At 41.9% G+C, this 14,374-nt stretch overlaps 1 protein-coding gene across 3 annotated transcripts in view; it reads right to left on the bottom strand.

The window, feature by feature from the left end:
* CCDC113 (coiled-coil domain containing 113) overlaps nt 1-14,374 on the bottom strand; it is a 37,818-nt gene that overhangs the window by 9,174 nt on the left and 14,270 nt on the right. Inside the window, exons 4-7 of one of the 3 annotated variants that reach the window (XM_008574979.1) lie at nt 13,369-13,524; nt 12,429-12,509; nt 10,024-10,179; nt 5,843-5,950 (exon numbers count right to left, since the gene is read on the bottom strand). In XM_008574979.1, the coding sequence (XP_008573201.1) occupies nt 5,843-5,950; nt 10,024-10,179; nt 12,429-12,509; nt 13,369-13,524 (501 nt within the window). The remainder of the gene's footprint in view (nt 1-5,842; nt 5,951-10,023; nt 10,180-12,428; nt 12,510-13,368; nt 13,525-14,374) is intronic. The other 2 variants (XM_008574986.1, XM_008574995.1) reach the window with 2 other exon arrangements.

Here is a 14,374-nt window from a genome sequence, read left to right as displayed (position 1 = left end):
CGGCGGGAGCGCCGCTGCGCTCCCAAGCAGCGCACTCTCCAGTGCGCCACCAGGCCGGCCCGAGAGTTGCTATATTATCTAAGATATACATCTTTTTAAACAAAAATTATGAGACAGGTAAAGAAACAAAAAAAGTGTGACCCATACAGGGAAAAGAGCAGGCACCATAGTGTGACCCATACAGGGAAAAGAGCAGGCATCATCAACTGCCTTATGGCAGTTATGCTGGGCTTAGCAGACAAAGTCTTCAAAGAAGCAATTCAAAGAAGCAAAGGAAACCATGTTTAAAGAATTATAAGGGGCCGGCCCAGTGGCGCACTCGGTAGTGCAGCACTTGGGAGTGCAGCGGCGCTCCCGCCGAGAGTTCGGATCCCATATAGAGACCAGTCAGCTCACTGGTTGAGCACGGTGCGGGCGCGACACCGAGGGTTGCGATCCCGTTGCCGGTCGCAGTATGGGCACGACACTGAGGGTTGCGATCCCGTTACCGGTCACGAAAAAAGACAAAAAGGAAAAAAAAAAAAAGAGAATTATAGGAATGCATGATGATAATGTCTCATCAACTAGAGAATATCAAGAAAGAGGTAGAAATTATATATATATATATAAACAAGTGAAAATTTGGAGTCTTTTCAATAAGATGACTAAAATGAAAAATTCACTAGAGGGGATCAACAGTAGATTTAAGCCAGCATAAAAAATAATCAGTAAACTTGAAGATAGATTCATAGAGATTATGCAATATGAAGAACCAAGAGAAAAAAGAATGAAGAAAAATTAACAGTCTCAGAGGAATATGGAACATTACTAAGTATACCAATATATATGTAGTGGGAGTAAAAGAAGAGGAGAAAAAGAAGTAGAAAAAATATTCAAAGACATAACAGCAGAAAACTTCCCAGATTTGATGAAAAACATTAAGCTACATATCCAAAGAGCTCAACAAACTCCAAGTAGACTAAATGTAAAGAAATCCACACCCAGACACATCATACTCAAAATGCTCAATGACAAAGCAAAGAGAAAATATTGAAAGCAGCAAGAGAAAACAACTTACATATAAGGAAAGCCCAACAAAATTAACAGCTGACTTCTCATCAGAAACAATTTTCTTTGATTTTTTCATCTTCCCTTCCCCCAAACTGAGGAAATATGAATAAAGTTCAGAATTGACATTAATAATAATGTATCATCACCAGTACATTCATTGTAGTAAACATAAGTGTACTAATGAGGCTAGAAGGCTGTGAGATCATATATTCTAAGTGCTGAGAGAAAAAAAGAAAAAAAACCCATGTCACCCAAGAATCTTTTATCTAGCAAAATGATCCTTCAGAAATGAAAGCAAGCAATGAGCACATTCAGATCTTGATTTCTAATGCTATTCAAAACCAAAAGGAACCAGGACTCCTTAGAGAAATGGCTGATTCTGGGACTGGGGCAGGAAATATCCAAGATGAGCCTGGAGCATCTTCTAGTGCCAGAAAGGAAGTGCTCAAAATATTAAAAAAAAAAAAAAAAAAAAAAGACAACCCGCAAATGGATATATCAAAGGGACATAAAAGTCAACTGAAAGAGCTCCCAAAGGCCAACCTGGAAAAATTTGAGCAACAATAATGTAACATTAGATTATAATCCAACATATACAATAAACATTCAGGAGTTAAAAATACCTGACCAGAAATCCTCAAAACTGTCAAGATCATCAACAACAAGGAAATTGTGAGAAACTGTCACAGCCCAGAAGAGCTTAAGAAGACATGAGATTAAATGTAATGTGATATCCTGGATGGAATCCTGGAACAGTTAGAGGACATTAGGCAAAATATAAGGAAATATGAATAAAGTATGGACTTTAGTTAATAATAATGTATCAATATTGGTTCATTAATTGTACTACATGTATTGTACTAGTGTAAGACATTAAAATAGGAGAAACTTGGTATGGAGTACATGGGAATTCTTTGTACTATCTTCAAAATTTTCCTGTAAATCTAAAACTTCTAAAATAAAAATTTATTTTAAAAAAATGAAAGAGAGATAAAGACATTCCCAGGTGAACAAAAATCTAAAGAATTCACTGCTACAGACCCATCTTACAAGAAATGCTAAGTGAAGTTCCTCAGGCTGAAAACACGTGACACCAGACACCAGTAACTTGGAATCCACATTAAAAAAAATTAGCGCAAATAAAGGTAATTACATTGGTAATTATAAAAAATGGTATAACTGCATATTTCTTCTCTTAACTTATTTAAAAATTAAGTGCACAAAACAATACATATATAATTTCATTTTTGGACCTATTACATAAAAATGTAATATATTTGACAATAATAGTACAAAGGAGGCAGGTTGAAGCAAAGCTGTACTTGAGTAAGAAGGTAATACCAGATGGTAACTCATATCCACAGGAAGAAATGAAGAGAACAACAGATGGTAAATAAGAAGGTTCATATAACAAACTCTATGAACATACTTCATCTCCTTTCTTCTTTCAGCTTTTGGATCCCTTCCTCACACCATTTAAAAAATTAACTTAAAATGGATCATAAATCTAAATGTAAGAACTAAATCTACAAAACTCTTAAAAGAAAACATAGGAGCAAATCTTTATAATATTGGGTTAGGCAATGGTTTCTTAGAGTTGACACCAAAAGCACAAGTGCAAAAAAAAAAAAAAAATAGATAAACTAGACTTCATTAATATTAAAAACTTTTGTGCTGCAAACAATACCATCAAAAAAGCAAACCCACAGAATAGCAGAAAATATTTGCAAATCATATATCTGATAAGAGATTTGAATCCAGAATATATAAAGAATTCTTACAACTCAATGACCAAAAGATAAATAACCTAATTAAAACCTGAGGAAAGGACTTGAGTAGACATTTCCCAAAAAAGATAGACAAGTAGCCATAAGCACATGAAACTATGCTCAACATCATTAAGGAGATTCAAATAAAAACCATAAGAAAAGAATTCATACCAACTAGGATGGCCATTTTATAGAATACAAAACTGAAAATAACAGGTGTTGGCAAAAATGTACAGAAATTGGAATGCTCATGTTGTTGGAAGGAATGCAAAATGGCACAGACACTTTGAAAGCCAGTATGGCAGTTTCTCTAAATGTTAAACACAGAGTTACCATATATAACCAACGTTTCCACTTTTAGGTATATGTCTAAGAAAAAAGAAAACACACATCCACACAAAAACTTGTACTAGAATGTATATATCAGCATTATTCATAAAAGCCAAAAAGTGAAAACCCAAATGTCCAACTACTGATGAATGTATAAACAAAATGTGGTCTATCCATACAATGGAATATTATTCAGCCATAAAAAGAAATGAAGCACTGACCTGTGCTACAATATGAACCCTGAAAATATTATTCCAAGTTAAAGAAGTCAGTCATGAAAGACCACATATTGTATGATTCCTATCATGTGAAATGTACAGAATAGGCAAAGCCACAGAGACAGAAAGTAAGTTAGTGCTTGCCTGGGGCTGGAGGGTGGGAGTGAGATGAGGTAGGGAATGGAGAAGGATTTTGTAATCAGTGACTTTTCAGTTAAAATTTATTTCTTGTTTAAATTGCTCATTCTTTAAGTAAATTTCTTTTCTTTTCTTTTCTTTCTTTTGTTTTTTTGTTTTGTTTTGTGTGTTTGTGGCTGGCCAGTACAGGGATCTGAACTCTTGACCTTCCATAAATTTCCATAACTAACCTCTCACTCTATTTCTTCCTACCTGCCTTTTAAGATAATGCTTCTGGCACAGAAGTCATGAGTTGTTTGCCTAAGGTGCTTTGCAGGACTGCTGGGGCTAGCTCGACCTACCACAAACTGAGCTAAACTGGTTGAGACTGCAAACCTCTCTACAAAGCCTGCACAAATATCCGATGGGAGACCTTTTGATATTAAAGGGCTGAAAACTCCACCTCCAGATCATGCTAATGCTGCCAACTTTAACATGCAACCCATGATGAGGCATGCAGACAGCTTGTACCTGCATAGATCATTGAATAACTTCCTCAAACCCTTTAATCAATCATGATCCCCATACCTTGCACCACCCCTAACCACTTTCTCATAAATATCCCTTCTTTCCTTCTGTCAGTAAGTTGGATTCGAGATTTTTTTCCCCTGTCTTCTCACTTGGCTGCCTTGTGAATAAATCTTTTTTCTCTGCTGCAAAGACCAGTGTCAGTATTTGCTTGCTGTGTAACACATAATTGGTCCTGTTTGGTTACAAATTCTAATAGGTGCAGAGTTTCTTTCAGAGATAATGAAAATGTTTTAAAATTATTCTGCTGATGGTTATACAACTCTGTGAATATACTATAAACAATTGAACTGTGCACTTCAAATGGGTAAATTATATAGTATGTGAATTATATCCCAATAAACCTGTTGAAAAAAGTTAACAAGAAAATTAAAATACACTAAGCAGTGAATATGAGACTTTTGAAAAGCAATTTTAAGTTTTACTTGTAATCTAATAACTATCAACCCAAGGGAAAAATAAATTATTACCACAGAAATTCTGCCTGGAGAAAGGGCATAGGCTTTTGTTTTAATGTTGTCACCTGCCACTCTGTACTATTTTTTTTTTTTTTTTTTGTGGAAGGTGTTGGTTCTCCATCAAGGATATGATGTGGATGCCAGAATGAAACTGAGTCACATGTAGCAATCCTGTGGCTTTTGGCCATTTGTGGGCAGGTTTGGGGCTGCACATAGTGATGGGGACACTTCAAGCTCATTCAAGACTTTTTTTTTTTTTTTTTTTTTTTTTTTGTGGAAGGTGTTGGTTCTCCATCAAGGATATGATGTGGATGCCAGAATGAAACTGAGTCACATGTAGCAATCCTGTGGCTTTTGGCCATTTGTGGGCAGGTTTGGGGCTGCACATAGTGATGGGGACACTTCAAGCTCATTCAAGACAATGATGCTAATAATTGTACTAAAAGCTTTAGAGGTTGACAAAGCATCATTATACATGGTCCTATCAAATCACCACAACAAGGGCTGTGACCTCTTTTTACAGATGTGGAAACAGTCCTGTCTAACTAAAGGGCTTGTTCAAGGCTAGAAACTGGCAGTACCAAACCTGATGCCAGGCCTTTGGACTACAAGTCCAGTGCTCTTTCTCCTCCACCCTCCCAAAAATGTCCTCTGTGAATCACATCCAATGAGCCTTGAAGTTATGGAAATCCAGCTATATGTGCTCAACAAAATAATGAGAGAGAGAAATCGCAATGTAGATGTGTAGGGACCTCAGATGAGTCCATCCACCTCTTCACGCAGTGACCACAGGCCATGGAGTGAGCCCAGGACAGAGGTCATAGGTCTGCGTTCCTTCAACCTGTGCTACAGCTGCTTATGCTGTTAGTTAGCATCCATTGTCCAAGTAAGAGTTACCTGCATAAACAGCCCTCTCACTCTCTCCTTTAAATAAAACGTTATATTTTGTCAGGTATAATTTTTCTCATATGTTACATCACGTTATTTGTTTGTATGGGGTTGTAGATGCAAAAGTTTTAATATTGTGCTTTATGGGTCACTTAAGGAATTTTTGAGTGTTATTTGGACTCTAGGAATTTTGTCTTATGAGCTGACTCTAGAGCCTAAGCCAGCAGTAAAATGCAACACTACTGAACTGTGAGTCTCCAGGTGCCACTTTCTGGCTTGATGGCCCAGAGCTATTTGGATTTTTATGGCCTAGGCTTTTCTAGATAAACAACTAGGGCGGCTTGGATCTTGGGGGACATTTTCTCAAGCCCTTGCAGACAGAAGGAGAGAAATCTCAAATATGGCATGTTTTGTTCTCTCCTACCTCCTCTGCTTGTAGGGTTTCTCTTTCAATTTTTTCAAGTAGCTCATTTCTCACCAAGATCTCCTTGTCCAGATTGATGGATAGTTCCATTGCTCGGTGAAGCTTGCTCTGAAATATAACAACACAGCAAGTCTTGAGCTAAGATGACCTCTCAGGACTGCAGGAAAGGCAGACAGCTCTTTATTAAGCAGGACCATCCAGGAAGTTGGGCCTGCCCCTCTCACAGCTGTCCAAATTTTCAGAATCCTGTGTCTGGGAACTGGCAAGAGAAGAGAGGACCTCGGGGTCTTGTCCTCAGCTGGACAGACAGAGTGGTTGGACACAGTGGAACCCAACTCCTGCCCGACTACTTACTAAGGGAAACTTTGGGCAACACCCAGAACCTCTCTAAATATGGTCTGGTCATCTTTGAGGATTGTGGAGAAGCTTCAAGGAGATATCCTGGTGGAGAGCTGAGCACAATGCCTGGCACACAGGCAACACTTAACCAATGGGGCCTCACAGTGATGGAGAGGGAGGTGGGTGCTACTGCTATCCCCACATACAGGTGAGGGACCTGACCCTTAGGGAGGTGAAGTAATTTTCCCAGGGTCACACAGACAAGGGGGGTTCAGTGTTGATCCCAGGCAGTGTGACTCCATGCCCATAGGCTCCACCACTGTCCCCATAGCCTAATGGGGCTGAGCCTGCTGGTGTCAGATGATCCTGCAGGAGCTGACTCACAGATTCCTACTGTACCATTTTCCAGTCACCAGCTCCCCCCAGGCCCCTGCTTCTTGGATTGGCCCCCTTTGGATCACCCTCTCCCAGCAGAAATAGTCAGCCAGAGGAGTTGTATACCCTGCTTGGCTGAGGAGTGGGCCAATGGAAGGAGCCAGTAATTTCAGGAGGCTCACTCCACAAATCCTGAGAACCCACCCACCCTGCCCCAGGCACTGGTCAGTGAAACAGCCTAGACACTGCCACCAGGAGGCCAGCTCACAGCCCAGATGGAGATGGGAGGCAGCCAAATAACTGCAAGAAGAAATGTATAACTGCAACTGTGCCAAGCTGTAAGAATGCCAGGACGGTGTTTGGAGAAGCTTTTCTTGCAGAAGGAATGCTGGAAAGGGAGCTGAAAGGTTGAGTCAAGTATGTCCAGGTAAAGAGAGAAAAGAACATTCCAACCTAAGGAAAGAGCCTAGGGGAGGGAGTCTAAAGGAGCTGGGAGAGGGAGTGATAGAAGCACAGGGCCACAGTCAAAGTGCGAGTGGAGGGAGGAGGGTGCGGGGCATTGCCACATGCCTGGGGGACCTCAGGATACCCCAGGGCCATTCTCCTCCCCTGTCCTCTTCTCTCCAGCTTCTTCAAGGCTCATTTCCCACTCCATGTCTGGCACGAAAATTGCTCTGCTGAGGAAAGCAACAGTGAATAAAGGGCCAGACCGGGGGGCTGGCTGTGGGGCAGGGGAGGCGGGCCTAGTTCTCTTTCTGGCTGTCAGCAGGAGGTTGCTCTCACTCCCTCCCAGGTGGCCCCTCTATCTTCAAGCCAACAATGGCGAGCTCCTTGCCAGGCAGATCCCCTTCAACCTCCACACCTCTAACTTCCCCTTCCAGAGAAATTCTGTGCTTTTGAAGGGTTCATGTTCAGGTCCAGCCCTCCAGATTAATCTCCTCATCTTTAGGTCAACTGTGCCATATAATATAGCCTAGTCACATAACAGAGCAGAACCTAACTATAGAACCCGCCATATTTACAGAATACGAATATGGCCAGGGATTACACAGGGTGCATATACCAGGGGGCAGAGTCTTGGCGACACCTTAGGATTCTACCTACCAGAAGGCACAAGATTGCTAGTTTACAGTCAGTCAAAAGTGACTCATCACAGTTGTAGTCACATGCTTGTCTTCTACCAGACTCCGCCAGGCAGGGCTTGAGGGCATAAAGTCAGTGTAAAAGGTATCACCTTCACTCAGGCTCACTCATGCAACTCACAGAAGAGAAGAGACTGTGTCTCTCTTGTGCAGTCTAAATGCTGTACCCTTACCATGTAGCCCCGTGCCTTGCATACTGTGGGTATTGGTACTTTTGGTAACAGAGGAAAGCTATTCTGCATTATTTTAACAAGATTCAATTTGGGTGTCTTATATTTATATCAAAGTGGCCCCTCCTGTCACCCTCCCACCCCCACCAAATGTACACCTGAACTGCTAGCAGTTCACCTGACAATATTGGTTGAGAAACTGATTTGGCCAGGCACTGTCCTTGGTGCTGGGGACACAGTACAGACTAGACGGAGCTCCATCCTGGTGGCAAAACACAAAAACTTGTCTCTGAGAAGTAAAATATGTTGCCTAGATGAAGCATCTCCCCCGGTGAAGCCCTATTCAAACCCAGCTGGGATCTGACTCCACAAAAGCTATTCGGCCTTGGTTTCCCCCAGGAAACCTGAGAATTGAGACAGGCAAGAAGCGAGCTGGCTTCTCCCTCAACCTCCCACTTGGGTCCACCGTAGGACTCCCATGGGGTGTCTCCTCCCAAGCTCCACCTGCTTACCATCACATATAATAGGCAGGCCTAGAGGCACGATGGCCACTGGGACTTAAACTGGAATGGCTCCCATTCCGCCCAGTGTGGCCTGTGTCACTGCTGCTCAGGTACTGCAAGCAATCTGCGCTATGTGTTTAGACCCATCCTAAAGAGCATGGGCCCTGCAACCGTAGCTGCATTTTTATAAACCAGTAGTTCCACTTCCAAAACACCTGGCTTTTCCCCACAGGACCAGGCAGGCCCTTGCTACCTAACTGATTCTGCAAGATAAGATCAAGGTCCAATGTGATCTAACCATACACTGGCCAACTATCCAGGCAACCAGGGCTTGGCTTCATCTTAAAATAACAGTGATCATATAAACTAAATACTGATGAGATAAGCTAAAAGTGGATAGTTTGTTGGATGTTTGTGATACTTGAATTTCAGAACACCAGCACAATATTTTCTACATGCTTTAGGCCAGGGTAGGCAGTTGGGAGGAACACAAGCTGTTAGGCGGGACACACGCTGGACTAGAAGTCCCAGCTCTTTCACTAACTTGTGCTTGAATCTGGCAAACACTCTGCATCTTCGAGCCTCAGTTTTTTTATTTGTAAAAGAAAAATTTTGCACAAACATAAATCTAGTCCAAACACACTCAAATTAACATTTTTAAACAACGTTCTGTGGGTCAAACGAAGTCCACCTGTGAGTTACTTAAGTCCATAGCCACCATTGCCACCTGGGCTCTACGCCAGGGTTGGCAAACTTTCTCTGTAAAGAACCAGATCCTAAGTATTTTAGGCTTTCTAGGCCCAGAGGCAAAATTGTGGATTATATAGTTACATATATTAACAAGAGAAAAAAATCCCTACAAATGATTTATTGATTAAATTCAAAATATAATAATCGAGTATATTATTTTAGAATACAGGTCTACTAATGAGAAGAATGAAATTTCTGGCTGAGAAACCAATTTTGCTTAATTCCAAAGTTAGTATTCTCTAACATCAAATCAGTTGCAAACATTCTTCTATAAAAACCATTCTCAGTTTACAGGCCAGGGAGCAGGATACACTGCATTAGATGGTCACTAGCAGGGTGACCAGATGACCTGGTCTGCTGGTGCCAGGCTTTGTTCAGGTCTGTGATCCCTGCTTAATTATTAATAATGCCTCTTTTCTCTCCCAAAAGGGTTCTGTTTGGAGGATAAATTATTTAGTAGCTTTCTGATTTAGAGCCAAGACTGTTTTCCTTTGCAGGGTTTTAAGAAGGGAAGTGCTTATTACATGCCTAAATTAGACAGGGCCCTAAACATGATTAGTTCTCAAAATTCACTTCACATAAAAATTACCTAGGGAGTTAAAAATAACAACAAAAAACAAGCTGCGTGGCCCTCACTTCCTAACTCAATTAGTCAGGGAGGGACTGGGGCATGGTATATTTTTTAAAAAAGAAAAAGCTCCCTAAGTGGTTCTCATGTGCAGCCATGGATGTGGGAAAATTCAGGGAATTTTAGGACATGTGGCTTTGTTGAGTCAAGAGATATCAGTGATCAGTGGGACAGTGTAGGTCACCTACGGGCTGTGTGAAACTGCAGTGTGCACAGGAACTTCCCTGTGGCTGGAAAGATGGGTTGGGGGACCTGGCATCAGGGCTGGCCTTACTTTGTATGTGTTGAGGACCTGCAGGGTGTTTCCTGATGCCAGCTTTAGCTGGATCAGTTCTTGATTCCTTGCTTCAATTGTCTCTAAAAACTGAGCATTCTCAATCTTCAGCTGCTGAAAGTCGACTTCGTGGAGGGCCTCGCCCAATTCTTCCTTCTATAGCTCAGAAAGAAGAAAAGAAAAGATGGGATGTTCAGTTGTGACTTCTCAGAGTATGGCTCATACCTTGTAACTTGGTGAGACATTGGAGGTCGGTTATCATTCAGTCATTCAACATCATGTACTGGACATCTGCTTGGTACCAGGCATGGTACTGGGCACTGGGACAGAGATCTGAGTAAACACAATGCTCCCTGGCCTTGACGAGCACATACAGGTTCACAGACAGGCTGCAGGTACCGACTCAACAGTGTGGGGCAGCGGGATGGGCAGGGGTGGATGAAAGGCTAGTTCAGGAAAGACTTCCCTCACGTGTTGTGCCTAAACAGGGTGTGGAGGAAAAGCACAAATCAAGCCATCTGAAAGTTGTTTTAACCTGGAAAACCCAGGAAAAGCAGCCCGTAAATTCCACTCCTTTGACCGTATGACATTTCTGCACTGTGGGCGTACTAGCATATTGGTTTCCTTCCCTGACCTGGCTCCACCTCACCTGTCCCGCCAGGTCTGGGCCATCTAACGTGTGGTAGGCAATAGCCCCACTCCCATGCTCCACTCATGCTGTACTACTTCCTGGGATCCATCTTCTTCCCCTTCCCCCAAACCAACAAAACAATTTCCTTATGCCCAAATATGACCCATCCTCCAGCTCCAAAGCACCCAACTTGTTTTCCACACCTGAGGGTAATCTGTCTCTCCTCTGAGCCCCTGGAAGCTTAGCTCCATGGTCCTTGTTACTGTTGCCTCTGTATAGCAGTTACACCTCCTCGCCTATTCTCACCAACACCACTTCCCACTAGAATGTGAGCTTGTTCATATCTGTGTCATCTCTTTGCAGCAACAGCATTTATGTTCATCCATCTATTCCCTGTCTCAAGCTTAAAGCCCCTCTTTGAGGTCCCTGAGTTTGCATGAACCCCCAAGTACCAGGAACTTACAAACTGCAGGTAGCTCCATTGAGGCAATATTCTTTCTTACACTGAACTCAGATCTCCTTTCCTGACACCTGCATCCCTGGCCCTAGCTCTGCCCTCCAGGCCCTCCCAAATGGTGTGTTCTGTTTTCCTGGAGCAGCCCTGAGCACTCTATGTGAACTCTAATTCATCGAATCATTCAAGTGTGGGGCTCACACTGGGACACAACACTCCAGGTCGGGGCTACTCAGAACCGAGTGGAGCAAGGCCACCCCTTTCTTGGTCTGTTTCTCTATCAGTGCAGCCTAGGCCACAGCATTGCCATCAGCTGAGCTGACATTATCAGGTACTCTATAGCTAAGCTATCCTGTACCTGTGCAGATATTTTGGGGAAATATCTGCAAAGTGGAGGATCTTCCATTTGTCCTTAGTCACCTCATGTTGTTAAAGCTGTCCCAGTTGAGGTCTTTCTGGATTCCAGGTCGATCAAGCAATAGTCCCCAACATGTTAATTCTCCTATCCAATTTTGTGTTATTGTCTGTGGCCGCCTCTGATGCACATGCCATCAGTGCCCATATTCAAGTTAATAATAAAAATATTGAGTCAGGAAAGGATATAGCCACATAGCACATTCTAGAGGCCCTGACCCAAGTCTGCCTTATTGCCTTTAATCAGGAGAGGCAGTGTCAGCTGTTCAAAGACTCACCAAAGCACAGCCTAGCTGTGCCACCCAGGCCACATTCCCTGAGAAGGTCAATAAGTATGTCATGAAGGTCTTTTAAATTCTACCCAACTCTGTCTGTAAAAAACCCCTGATATGCCTGCAAAGTAACTATATTATTTTCCTGTTGCTGCTGTAAAAAATCACCACAAACCTAAGAGCTTAAAATAATGCAAATTTATTATCTTATAGTTCTGGAGATTAGACGTCTGAAATGGGATTTGGAGATAAAATCAGGATTCCTTCTGGAGGCTTTAAGGGAGAGTCTGTTTCCTTACCATTTCCAGCTTCTGGAGGCAACCTGCATTCCTTGGTGCATGGCCCCTTCCTCTATCATAACAGCTCATCACTCTGATCTCTGCTTCCATTATTGTATCTTCTCTCACCCTCATGCCTCCCTCTGATAAAGAAGACTACATTGGGCCCACCCAGGTAATCTAATATCAACTCCCTATCTCAAGATCCTTAAATTAATCACATCTGCTATATCCTTTAGCCATGTAAGTTAAGATATTCACAGACTCCAGGGATTAGGACATGGACACCTTGTGGGGGGGTGAGGGGACATTATTCAGCCTACTTCAGTAAACTTAAAAAAGAAAGAACCACCTACCTGCCTCAATTGTGAAAGTATTTTTTTCCTCTGAACTTTGAGAGAAACATTTTTCAAACGTAATTTATCCTTCATATTATCCTAAAAAATAAAAGCATATTTTAATCCATTTATCTTCTCTTTCCCTGTTGGTTTGAAAGTTAGTAGGTCTGGAGCTGCAAAGCAGACCTTGAGGCCTAACATGCAGTCATTTACTTCAGGTCTTTTTACTTCTGTCCAAGCAGGTATTGCTATGGCATTTCACTCATGAATAAGAAACAGAGGAAACTAGGTCTGCTCCATGAAAATTTTATATTGCTTTGAAATTCAAGATTATTTTGTATAGTGCTATTGTAGGAGCCTTTCCTGACAAAATGATGTTATAATTCTTTGGTCTTTTATTCTTGTGGTAGTTTGCATAATTTTTATTATTCTTAACATGTTAGGGTTAGTAACCCCACCTGTCTCCAGTATCCAAAGCTTCACATGCTATAAAATCTTTGGAAATCTCCTCCAAATTCTCCTTCCTTTCTCATGCCAGCCCAAGGTGTATCTCTCTGTAATAAGGGAACTCAAAGAGCTTGAGATTTACTTGGCCCACTCCACATAGTCACCTGACTAGACAGGCTGAACCAGCCCAGCCTCACACCTTTCTCAAGAAAAGACATCAAATCTTGAAACAAATAACAACAAAAAGAGGAAGTCAATCTGAGATACTATTAATATGCATCCTGCCTGATTGATGTTAGCCTTGGTAAATGTGCATTTTATTTTATTATTTTTTTAATGTGCATTTTAAAACACACATATATACATACTTCTGGGAATGCAAAAAATCTGCATATGTGTGCAACATTTATGGTGGATGAGACGGAGTTAGGCTGCCTCACGTGGATAATTCCTGAGTCATTGCTGTATGAATCTATTCTCCCTTTCAAGCTCTAATGGCCTGCCAACTCACCCTCCGGCGGTTCATGTCCTCGATGTACTTCATCACTTTCTGAGTGGCCAAAATACTCCCTTTCTTCTTGGATATGGTTTTTAGAATATCTTTTTCAAACTCGTACACTGCTCTCTGAACTTCAGTCCATCGTATTTCTGCTTCCTCAATAATAGCCTGGGTGAGTCAGCACAAAGAAGAGAGTTTCCAAAAATCCTCAAGGATATACCCTTTAAGGAAATCTATGAATAAATGCCTCTTTATGTCCCAATATATAATATATATACATAATAAAAGAAATATAATATATTTCTTTTTAGTATTAGAAAGATATCCTTAGTATATAAACTTGACTATATAAAAGTTATTGTTATTAAAAAGTACTCCTACCAGAAGGCAGGAGCATAGCCAGGGTCCTAGACAGAAGCCTTGGGCAGACTCCACCACTGGAAGAAGGTAAGAACATGACTAGGGTCCTAGGCAGGAGCAGTGTGCAGCCTCCACCACCCAGTAGAAGGTAGGAGCATGTCCAGGTCCTGGGCAGGAGCTACGAGTAGCACACCCCGCCCAGTAGAAGGCAGGAGGATGCTGAAAACACCACTTTTGTGAAGGTGGTCCCCCACAGCTACCATCACAGTCATGGCAAGCATAGCTCACCACCACAGTAAGAACTGCAGCCACAGTGCAGGCAGCCCACCACCCACCTGACTGCATTGACACAAGGAGAGTCACCAGCAGAGACTAGGAAAAGGAGAGGAAGTCTGTCTCCCCAAAGCCAACTCCAGAGTAGTAAAAGAGGCAACTACTCTACCGGATGACCAGACATCAATGTAGAGATACTAGAAATATGAAAAATCATAAAATTATGACACCAACAAAGGAATACAGTAATTTTTAAGTACCAGACCCTATAGAACAAGAAACACATGAAATGACTGAAAATGAATTCTGAGCTTAATGAAACTCAATGAGATATGACAAGACTCAGTTAGAAAACATAATGAAAGGAGTTCCGGTCAAGATGGTG

The sequence above is a fragment of the Galeopterus variegatus genome, unplaced genomic scaffold (assembly GCF_000696425.1).
Source record: "Galeopterus variegatus unplaced genomic scaffold, G_variegatus-3.0.2 Scaffold58, whole genome shotgun sequence".
Taxonomy (NCBI): Eukaryota; Metazoa; Chordata; class Mammalia; order Dermoptera; family Cynocephalidae; genus Galeopterus; species Galeopterus variegatus.
The sequence above is the reverse complement of the archived record's forward strand: the minus strand, read 5'-3'. Positions and strand labels throughout refer to the sequence as shown.